This window comes from Accipiter gentilis, chromosome 4 (assembly GCF_929443795.1).
Source record: "Accipiter gentilis chromosome 4, bAccGen1.1, whole genome shotgun sequence".
Lineage (NCBI taxonomy): Eukaryota > Metazoa > Chordata > Aves > Accipitriformes > Accipitridae > Astur > Astur gentilis.
In genome coordinates this window covers 7,934,161-7,946,073 of record NC_064883.1, presented here as the reverse complement: position 1 = coordinate 7,946,073, position 11,913 = coordinate 7,934,161, and the positions used below count along the sequence as shown (strand labels likewise).

The window sequence follows — 11,913 nt, the reverse complement described above, 5'->3', positions numbered from 1 at the left end:
CAAGGTCTCAAATACTGACATGATAGTTTATAGCATCTTTGAATGCTTCTTTGTACTAGTTAAAAATTCAGACAAACCTAACCTTGCCACAGTCCCTGAAGCTCACAGTGAAAGGCAAAGCTGTGAAAACTTTCTCAGCTCAAAGCTCTGCAACTGCACATGATGACTTGAGCAGCAGACTTCCTGTTAGGTCTCTGGAAATGTTTACAGGGTGTTTCATGTTGTCACCATGGAAGACAGTGAAAGTGTAAAATCAGTGGGATTTGAAGGATCAAATTCTTACCATTCATATAAATGGAACCACAGTGTCTTCCCTTTGCAGCTGATGCATTTTAATGCTTCCTGCATCTCAGCATCAGCTAGGCTTTTGCAAGTTAAAGACAAAGATAGGGTTGCACAAACCTACCTGGCATAGTCAAACAAGGTACACAAGTGCTACCTGAAGCACATTTTAGAAAATACTTCTTATACTTCATACATGTGTGGAGACAAATATAGCTTTTTGCATTTGGCAACATTGTTATCCTGTTTCTGGTGTGGGTTTTTTTTTGTATTAATTTATTTATTTAAGCTACTGCTCTTCAGTTGCACTTAACTTATTTCAGCAGTCTGGGACCAAATTTCTCTGATACAATACTACTGCTGTCAGCTGAGTTATTATTATTTGATTACATCTAGCTCACCGAAAGAGCAAAACCTGGTGAAATAATGAGTATATTATTATTATTATTATCCTAATTTTGACAGCTTTTGTGATCATGGCAAACTACGCTAGAAGCTCAGAGAAAAAGATGATTCCTGCTGTAAAGAATCTGTAGGTTTAAGAGAGTCTCACGCTGCATCCCTTCCGGCTCATCGTCTGTTTCTAGGGTTATACACTTTGCCTCTTGCAGGATCCTCCCACATAACTAAAACCTCCCTCACCATTTTAGCGGTTAAAAATATTGCGAGCAGCAGGCAAACAAGTTGCCTGTGTGCACATTTCAAGTTGCTGTCTCTCTCATGACCTTCTTTCATGCTCTTTCATCTCTAAATTTAGCTAGCTACTAAAGTGGGAGTCTAGCAGATTCAGTGACACAGGAAACACTAATGCAGAGACTGTATATAATCACTCTTAAAAGAACAGCACAGATTATGAGACAGTGTAATTACTATTCCATAGCCAAATGAAGTTTATTTTATGAAATCGCACCTTTTCAAGTCTAATAAACCATTACAGACATTCACTCAAGACCAACACATGCATCACAAAATCAAAAGTATTACTTAAGGGCTGACACCCAGAACTCAGAAATCTGTTCATGTTAGGATTGCTGTCTGTATTTGAACAGGTGACACTGTAACTGCCAGGCACAAGTACACCTTAAATCTGAAAATTAATCTTTTAAATAGCTGCCTCAGTGCCATCTAATGAGGAGAACATACTGGAGAATGTGAAATAACATACTGAGTTTCAGAAAAGTACTGTACAGATACTGGCACTGTGACTGAGACACGATGATGTAACTATACCAAGTTTCATGAAATTGCAGAAAAGTTAGACCACGTTAAATTCTGGTTTGTCATTTTCAGATAGAATAAATATGGTAAAATAGGAAATGTTCTGTGTTGTTTGGGTGAGAGAAATGACAAGCAGTTTTATTCCCTGGATCATATATATAAAATCTGATTAAAATATTAATAACCTTTGTGCTTATATAGTTAATGAGATAGTTTTAAAATTTTTAATAAGTTCTCAGAAATCATACTTCCAGTGTTCTAGTCAAAAAGTTTTCCCTCTTTTTTTTGAGAAAACAGCACAAGCACAGGCCCAGAAAATTTGTTAATTCTCTCTTTAATAAAGTGGGCTAGATATTCTTCCAGAGTAAAGATACAAAGTTCCACGACTAAATGAATACCCAGTCAAAATATGATACTGCCTTTCTGCAGTACATACAAATGACATGACATGCAAAAGACTTTAAACAGTCATAAATTACAGATGTGAGATACAGTACAACAGTCTCAGATACATATCTTAATCCCATATTAGGTTTCATCAGTAATTTGCAATGCATGTAATTTTTCTATCTGATTACTGTTATCCATGAACATTATGAGCAGGTCATCTTCAGAGAAAAAGAATAATCTGTATTTTAAATGACAATTTCTTTCTCTGTATATTCTTAACATAACGCAAGACAGGGTGATGATTTGACATTTTGTCTAACTTACAAGTTTCTAACTTAACGAATATACAAAATTCTAACTATCTCCGCACTATGATCAAGTATCAGAGACAACATATTTGAGATGTGGAAGGAAATGGTATAACCAAAGTAGATTCATTTACTGGAATTCGCTCTGATCTTATTTGTATTATCATCTCTTTGCTTCTGAAGACTTTTATCATATCCCACGGCATGATAGGCATTCAGCTCATGGGTATTCACTGATTAGTGAAAACTTGTTAGAAACTCCCCAAATCTTTATATACTTATTGTGCTGTTTTAAAATATGCAATATTAGAGATACAACTAACTTACAAAAATAAAAGAACTGTACAAATCACACTCTCCCATTGGCAACGAGACTGTTCAAGAAAATAGTAATGTGATCCCTGAAACAAACAATCAGAACAGAAATCAAAAGACTGATGCTTAAAAAAAATAAAAAAGAAGTAAAAACATTTTCCCCTGCCAAAGTACTGGAATCTTTGAAGGTTTATGTATCACAGAATATAAAACTTTTCTCTCTGTCCCCAGAATATTTCTTTCCTCTTTCCATAGGTACTTCTTGAACAGATTCCCCTTTGTGGGTGGTGTGGCACAAGCCTTGCTGAATGAGTTAAGGCTAGAAAAGCTTGAAAGACCTAAATAAATAAACAGCCACTTAATCCCCTGGCAATCATGCAAAGTCAGGGAAATAAAATAAACCTGAAGACAGGCATGCATGCTGAATTCCAAAGTGATTTTCTATGAAGCTTAAAATTAAACCAAAATAAACATCTCTCTGAAATGTTATGCATTTAAGATCTTTCATCTAAATAGTCATCTGACTGTTAATATCACTCTGTCGCAGAGAAGTATGATGCTATGCCTGCTCATAACATTCTAGTATTTTATCATTTTACAAGGCACAAATAATCTCAGAAGAACTACTTGGCGGCTTTTGAACATATAAGGATATGGCAGCTACCATGTAATTACAAGACAATTATCTCTTCAGTTCAGCAACTGACACAGACCTTGTAAAATCTAAGACCAAACTACATGTCTCCTCATCTTTGGAATATGGTACTTAACTCCATTTACAATTACAGACTAAGCAGCAAATAACTACCATTTCTTAACTCCATACAAACACAAGCTTTGCCATGCAATTATGAAGTTGTGGCATAGTATAATGTATATGTGTCTAAAAAGTAAATAATGCAATTTTTTTTTGCTGCTGTTATGGAGTGACTTTCTAGCATTCCTTCCTCAAGCTAGCTCTGTGTAGGTCCTGCAAGAGGAGGTGTCCACTCACCACCAGTCTCCTTTTGTGAATTCCAGCAGAGTTTAAAGGGATCAGAGTACAAACCACTCCCCCCTTATCTACTTGAAAAAACCTGTTATTAGATGTACTATGTACTTGATGGGAAAGAAAGACACTTTTCCATAGAATAACAAGTTCTAGAGTTAATTAGAAACTTTCTGTTGGTTAACGCTGCTGCACCATTATGTTTTTCTTGACTAGAAATCTGGAAATTGTATAGGAATATATGTAAACAGAGTCTATAGAAGATAATAGTAATGAGACTTAAAGTGCTTTTAATTATGGACATTTCATTTCACTTTGCACCCTTCCCTGGTAAGTTATCTCAAGCTAGTTTTAGTTCAGCTGGCTCAGGTCTACACTATGAAATACTGTAATTTCCCTTGCACCTACTGTTTTAACCATGGTAGTCTCAGTAAAATAAAAAATAATTCATGCCAGAAGGAGTAAAAGCAGACAGATATAAAGAGGGAAAGAGGTGAACTGGAAACTCTCAAGGGGGGAAAAAGTAGGCAAAGGGAAATAAGGCTTTGTTATATAGGTCCCCGTTCTCAAGGAATCTGTCAGACATTCTCCTGTAAGACAGTGCTGAGGAACAACTACACAAACTTCTGCCTTGAACACACCTCAGGCTACTGCCGGATGAAAATGAAGAAACTAGGATTCCTCAACTGAGAACAAGCTTACTGCCAGGATGATGCTTTTAATCTTTCTGATATACATTCTCTACTTCTCTAATCACAGTCTCTGAAGAAACAGTACCCTTTCCTACTCAGAAAACCCAGTTGAGCATGTTTTGTAAAAGGACAATATTAAATCTAGCTTGTCTTTGCTGCTTCAGGTCTGATGCCAAGTATCTACACATTTCCTAATCCCTTATGGTACCTAGTATGTACTATTCTATGTTTTGGGAAAGCAACTGCTCTATAGTAACAAAGCTCCTAAGTAAGATAAGCATATAATTAAGAGTAACTGTATATTAGAACTGGGTTTTACTGGGTCTTTATTTAAGGCAGTTATTAAAAGGTGACTATTCTTTTTGAGAAGTTGCAAATTTGTGGGTTTTGGCTTTTTTAAAGTTTATTTTTATTTTTTTTAATTTAGGCTTTTTGCAGCAGCAATAGATTACCTTTATCTGTTTTCTGTCCTTCTAATCCAAAGAACTATCCAGCCCATGAATCATAGGAATTTGAGCTGAGTTGTAATGATCGACCTCCCAAACTCTCCCAACCTGTTTCTTTAGATGTCCAGTGGGCTGACAATAGCAAAGTCAGAATCTTTGCTGTTATTACTACTGTCGTCATCAGGGCTGGAGCTCAGGTTGCTGGAGGAGGGTGAAATGGAGCCCATCAGTGGGTCAGAGAATATCAAAGCTGAACAAGATGGAGCTTCTGGCTTCGCTGGTGCCTCCTTGTGTGCCTGAAGGGACTGCGCTGGCTCCGGGACAGCACTTCTACTTCCTTCCTCTTCTTTGGAAACCATAATATAGTCATCAGCACTCTTGTTCTCACTGGTGCTTGAATCAGTCGTAGTCTGTGAGACAACAGCACAAAAAAGGACTTAAAGTTAGTACTACTTTTACCACTTAACGAGGTTTATGATGCATGTCAGTGATACAGGAATGGGATAAAGGAATAATCATCCAAAAGTAGCAATGCCCAAATCAAGAAGTAAAAAATAAAGTGGGTATTAACTTTGGATGAAATAATTTATTTGTTATTTACAAAAGCATAAAATCTAACACCCTAAACATACATTATTTGGTATAGCAGTCTTACATTTTTCATCGTCATAGTGCATCCATGTAGCAATCACAACAGCCAGGCATCTAACACATACATTACAGTCATGAACATTTTCAGTAATTATATTCTCACTGCTGTTAGTTTTCCACAGTAATTAATGAAGTACAGAGGAATTTTTTGCTGGTTTGCATGTATAATGGCATTTTGGAGCTTGTCAGGAGAATGGTTTGATATAAAATTTTCTAGTAAACCCCTGACCTGTGGAATCTGAGCCATACATAGACCTGGTTTAGCATGCACCAGTTTGGGTTTGACAGGTCTGGGCTCCCAGGGCTTCTAGGCTTAGTGTCGTTGAGGATTTCCTAACTCTAACAAAAAACGAGGGTCTGGGAATCCCTCTTCTGTCTGGTTAGACCTTGGGAAATGTGTGTCCCTGAGCACTCAGGTAGTGGATCAAGACTACACGTCAGTGTACCAGAAAACTCTCTATGAACTCACAATCTTATATTCCAAATAGCCATATCCAGGAGAAACCCAGTGTGATTTCTCACTTGTTGAGAAATGGCAGCCTATTAGCTTGGCTGCAACCCAAATGGACAGCACTTTGTTTTCTCCTGCAAGAGATGCATTCAACTTGTATCTAGCGCTGTGTTCCTATAACAAGAATAGGACTGGTTTCTTAGCCTCTCTCTCACAAATTTTTTCAGAGTAATAATGCAACCTGCCAAGCAGCCTGTGGGAACAAGCATCCTGAGGTGGTGTGATATTGAAACCAATATATTTGACTACACTAATGCAAGACTGAGAAAAAGGAGAAGTAGAGGGGCAGCTGGAGAAATGTGTATGTCAACACGTGTGTTGACTAAAAGCCCTTCAGCTGTGACCCTTTCACCAAACAAAAAAATGTAAATTCACTTTGGAGTAAAAGAGGATTAGGTACTAGTATGTAGGTATTAGAGAAAAAAAGACAGCAGTTACAAAAAAGAACAACAGGAATAATCTGAATGAGATAAAGTTAGACCCTCAGCACAGTATATAAAATTGGAGTATGGAGGTCATCACAAGTATCAGCAAGCCACAACTTGGGGTTACGGTATCCATGGTCTCCAGCAAAACTTACTTTGCCACATTTATTATTACAGCTGAAACCAATTTCCCATTGTGCTGGTTACTGATTATAAATCACAACGTTATTGAAGGGGAACTGTAGAGTAGCTCAGGGAGCAAAACCCACCAGTGATTACGAATGACTGTAAGATGAAATGAGGGAGCTGGAAGTCTTTGGTTGTTATTTACACAGCCGTTAACAAGTTGTTAACAGTCACAAACAAGATAAATATCAGCTGAATGTGAAAATATCTTCAAATACAGACTTGAGACCTGTTCCCTTCCAAAATTTGTATGAACAAGGATTCAAATAACTGCCTGTGCAGTAAATTTTGAAAACATCCTGTTTCTATAATTTTTATTTTTTTGTGTGTTATCTACATAGTATCTAGGTACAATAATGTTATATTATTATCTAGGTAGAATAATATGTAGTATTCTGTTTTGTAATTAACCCATTTTAATACTTTTTCAAATGGAAATATCTTAAGTGCAGAGTATTGGTTACAATTTTAAAGGTTACAAATTCCCAATGTAAGACAGTTGTCAAACTGATAGAACTTTACATCTATTATTTTTTTATACTAATTCATTTTCCTCAGATGACTTAGTAAAATTCATACCAAACCGAGCAGATTGCTTTTAGAAATATCAATCACTATCCTGTGCTGAGTGCTATCAAAATTGATCTCAAACTTCCTGATCTGTGCAGAACCAGGGTAGTTCAAATGTCAACAACTTCAGGCAGTTTCCATGAAGTTAAAAACAAACAGATCTATCCTACAAGGAGAGATACTTCACTGTTTAAGGACTTCTGAGCTGAGACATCATTTGTTATTAATTAGCCTTTTGCTTTCATGTGGTCTGTTTGAAATGCTGATTTCATGAGCCGTCAGTCCATCAGCTGCCATCTCCAGGGGGCTGAAGACACAGGCAGCACACAGCTGTGTCTCTGCTCCACCAACACCGAATTGTAGGATAGTTTGGGTTGGAAGGGATCTTTTAAAGGTCATCTAGTCCAACCCCCCTGCAGTAAGCAAGGACATCTTCAACTAAATCAGGTCGCTCAGAGCCCCGTCCAACCTGACCTTGAACATTTCCAGGGATGAGGCATCCAACCACCTCTCCAGGCAACCTGTTCCACTGTTTCACTACCCTCATTGCAAAAAATTTCTTCCTTACATCTAGTCTAAATCTGCCCTCTTTTAGTTTAAAACCATTACCCCTTGTCCTATTGCTACAGCCCCTGCTAAAAAGTTTGTCCCTGTCTTTCTTATAAGCCCCCTTTAAGTGCTGAAAAGCCCCAATAAGCTCTCCCTGGATCCTTCTCTTCTCTCGGCTGAACAATGCCAACTCTCTCAGCCTTTCCTCATAGTAGAGGTATTCCATCCCTCTGACCATTTTTGTGGCCCTCCTCTGGACCCGCTCCAACAGGTCCATGTCTTTCCTGTGCTGAGGGCTCCAGAGCTGGACGCAGTACTGCAGGTGGGGTCTCAGCAGAGCAGAGTAGAGGGGCAGGACCACCTCCCTCGACCTGCTGGCCACGCTGCTTTTGATGCCGCCCAGGATATGGTTGGCCTTCTGGGCTCCTGAGTGAACATTGCTGGCTCATGTCCAGCTTTTCACCCCAAGTCCTTCTCCACAGGGCTGCTCTCAATCCCTTCATCCCCCAGCCTGTATTGATACTGGGGGGTGCCCTGACCTGGGTGCAGGACCTCTCACTTGGCCTTGTTGAACCTCATGAGGTTCACATGTTAGTAGTTGCCTGATTTTGTAGGCACCCAGTGCAGCCACAAGACAGGGCCAGGAGAAGCTTTTTTGAGAGCTCTAAATGCCACCTTCAAAATTTCAGCACTTTGCCCCACCCCCCGCCCTGTACAACAGAAATATACATTCCTTTAAACAACCACTGCTGCATAATTCACCTGGCTTCTTTCCACACTTCTATTTAAAAGCTCTCAGGGAACACAGTACAGTCTCATTTTGCAAAATTATACACTTTATTATTCCAAGCTATCAAGACCATGCTATTTCAGTCCTCGCAGCCCTCACATCTGAGATGGCTCCACCTTGCGTAGGGTGACACAGATGTTACCTGGTGACACACTTGCCCAGCAAGATCAGTATTTTCCTCACTGGCATCCCCAAGGATGCTAACGGGGTGTCTTCCTTTTGGCAGTGAGCCCCAGCAAGGGCCCTCCGTCATAAACACTTTGCACTGGTGTTGCAATTTCCTAAATTCTGCTTCCAAAAATGTGCTCTTGTGCAGTTAAAAAAGCACCGTGCCCTTTAATAAAGGGAAAGGAAAGAAAACTACTCATCCCAATTTCTTGTCGTTAGTATTGTGCTTTGCAACACTACTTTTTGGTCTACCCACACTTTTTGGTTCAGTTAAAGAGACCTATAGCTCACTGAAGTATCAGAGAAGCAGCAAAGCATAGATATTGACTCCAAAATGCTATAAAAGGGCTTCCTGTAAATGTTTGCCTATCCCTGGCATACATTGGTATTTTGGTACTGATATTTCCAGAGGTAAAATACCTCCTCCCATCTTCTTCTCCCTGTTTCTGTTTCAGGAAACTCATGCTGACGTGAACCATGTTTTCTCCCATCTGCTGCCACTACTGAATAAATGAAAAATGACAGAATTATACTTCCAGTAGCTTTGAAAGTTAACAACCTTACGCCCGTTGCCATATGGCTTCTCCAAACATTTTTTCCTGATGAATATCAGCTACTAGGACCAGGCTTATTTCAATTGCCTTCATACTGTGAATGAGTTAAAACTAACTGTAAGGATATGATTCAAGAAAGCTTAGAAGAAAAGCAGCTCATTTTGCCTCCTTCTTTGAACAGACATAAAGGCAAGATAATGTGTTAATTATAATTCATTATTTAGCAACAGAAGCCTTCTGTTTGTCAACTGCATGCTGCTACCAAAGCCAAACATTCAAAAAAATGCTCTATTTCTTTCAGCCTTTATCTTAATTTTTTTGCATTTTAATTTTGCAGCTTTCCTTTCCAAAGAAGGGCTGTATCCTTATCATCACTTTCAAGAAAGGGATTTTGAGGCAAAAAAGAGGAAGAGCACTTTTTAAAAAAGTAAAGATGATAAATAATTTATACTTACATAACAACCAAGCACAAAAGACCAGATTTTAATCTCAATTACACAATAGCTACACCTGTAACTTTTCCAGCTGTCCTAGAAAATATCACTATAATTCCACCAGAGAAAAATCTCAAGAGTATGTCACATCAAACAGAATTACATGTATTACCAAAGTTACAGAAAATGTAAATACAGTAAAATCTATATAAGCAAGAAATGTATTAAATGGTCTAGAAGTGATTGGAATTTTTAATCCCTCTGCAGCTCTCAGTAAATAGTCCAGGCTTGACCCAGGGCATCAGTGCAGCCCATTTTCTCCAGCAGAGCTAAAAGCCTGGGCTGTGGCCCGGTTTGGGCCAACAATTGACCACATCAATTAACAGTTGAATGTCACAGCCCACTAAACTCAGCAGCTTTATTTTCCCATGTTTTTATTAAAAGGGTTCCAAAGCTCTCCTATTTTTGTTTGATTTTAGACACAGCGGTTAAAGGCCATGGGCTCAGAAAGAGCACAGCCCACTGGGATACTAACAGTCCTCCTGGATTGCTGTTTCTAACCCTAATCTTTTCTCTTTCTTTCTGTCAAAGGGGCTGTTGCTCATTGTTGTAATTGGAACTTCCAGAAGATAAGAGGAGAGAAGGCTAATCTGTCTGAATGTACTGTACCTCCAAATGTAAACCATGCAGTGCTGAAGCCTCATTAATACTCTGCAGGAGCTCAGCTTGGACAACCTCTACTCACGTTGCTCATAGTTCGCTTACTAGCAACCTCTGAAATTGTGGGACCCACCGACCCCTCTCTGTTCCTCTGGCTGGATGTATATACCCTGACTACACACTGGGGTAATACCAGACCTCATTACACATTGCCCCAGAAGTTTCCACTGGAAAGAAACCTGCACAGACCAGGCTTCACCTGCTCCACTCAGTACTCAAAGTGCAAAGCCCAGTGCCTCCGCTCAGTGACACACTGGTGGTTCAGACCAGCATCTGAGTAAGGGCTTCTCCAGCATGAGTAGGGCCTGCACACACTCATACAGCATGTCATCATTTTATATGGCATTCTACCTTCAGTTGCTAGAATAAATCCAAGTAAAAATCATCAAAAAACTACTATTTGCCATTTTGGCAAGAAAGCAAAAGGTAGTTTGTATAAAACACTAGGAGATAAAGGGGAAAAATAGGAGGTCATTATATGAACACTCCAATATGCTATATCAGTTTAACCTATGGCTTTATTATGGCAGGAAGTAGTGATTGTAATGACAACAGCTAAACAAGCAATGGAAGCTATCTAGCAAAGCTTTGCTCTTTGAACCTGCCATTACTAAGTAAGAAAAAAATAATCTTGGTATTGCTTCTAATACTGAAATAAAATTAAAATATGATTTTTAACATAGAGTGTTCTGACTCAGGGGGATTGTGTGTAATAAATCAAAATGACCCCGTGTCATTATTTGAAAATGAATAAATATTTCCTGTAGTTCCTAAGTAAACTTGTCAAAAGTAAACTGATGGTGGACTCAGTTACTACTGTGAGGTGATAGTGCTGCCACTGATTTACAAGTGTGAGTATCAGTAGTGGGGTGGCAGACTTAACAGAACTCCAATATAGAAATGTGCATGTACAAAAGTAATTGTTTCTAAGATCACATTTGAGTCAGACTAAGTCTAAGACAGAGGGACCTTTTAACATGAAAGGAAAATACCTCTTTCTGTGTATGAACTTGTCCTGTGACTGTATGCCTTGTATGTGAAAACATTGTTTACTGATTCAAGGAGAAACTCAATACAATGGAGTAGAAGGTAAAAGCAACCGCCTCGCTATTTCCTTTTTGGCACTGGCCATGAATACACTGCAATGCAGATAATCAGCTCTTACATAACGGGATTCTGGAGGAAAGGGCAATGAGAATAAACGTATGGAAACACTGGATATGGGAACATTTACCTCCAGTTTTTACATCTTTTTGTAGGAAATTAATCTGTGAATCTGAAAGAAGACACCCTCCCCCCCCAAACACTGCATAACACTTAGACTTAAATATCTGTGTGTGGAGCATAAGGCTACAATAAAAATATTTGATGGGAGTAGGACAGTAGCTAGAGAGACACTTTTAACCATGGCTCTGTAAATACCAGGGATGCTGCTGTGTTCCTATGTTGTGTCTGAACATGCTAAAGGAAGTTTTAAAAAAATATAAGGCTAATTCCATCAATGTTCTGTTTGGGATGTTTTTATCTTACCTGTTGTCCTGAGACGAACTGTTGCTTTGTCATAACAGGTCCTTTTAGGACATCACCTGTCCCCTTGTTCTGACTGTTGGAACAGTAATGATCATCGGCTATAGTGATTTGCTCATTTTCTTCAGCTTCCAGCTGGCTCTGGTTGAAACGCAATGAACCTTTAAGGATATCCTTGATCTGTTGTTG

The 11,913-nt window shown here is 38.8% G+C and overlaps 1 protein-coding gene across 2 annotated transcripts in view; it reads right to left on the bottom strand.

Moving 5' to 3' along the window:
* Positions 1–1,167: 1,167 nt before the first annotated feature.
* TBC1D5 (TBC1 domain family member 5) overlaps positions 1,168–11,913 on the bottom strand; it is a 332,932-nt gene continuing 322,186 nt past the window's right edge. For both annotated transcript variants that reach the window (XM_049798069.1, XM_049798068.1), the window contains 2 exons: positions 11,728–11,904; positions 1,168–5,049 (listed from right to left, as the gene is read on the bottom strand). In XM_049798069.1, coding sequence (XP_049654026.1) covers positions 4,756–5,049; positions 11,728–11,904 — 471 coding nt within the window. In that variant the 3' untranslated portion in view covers positions 1,168–4,755. The remainder of the gene's footprint in view (positions 5,050–11,727; positions 11,905–11,913) is intronic.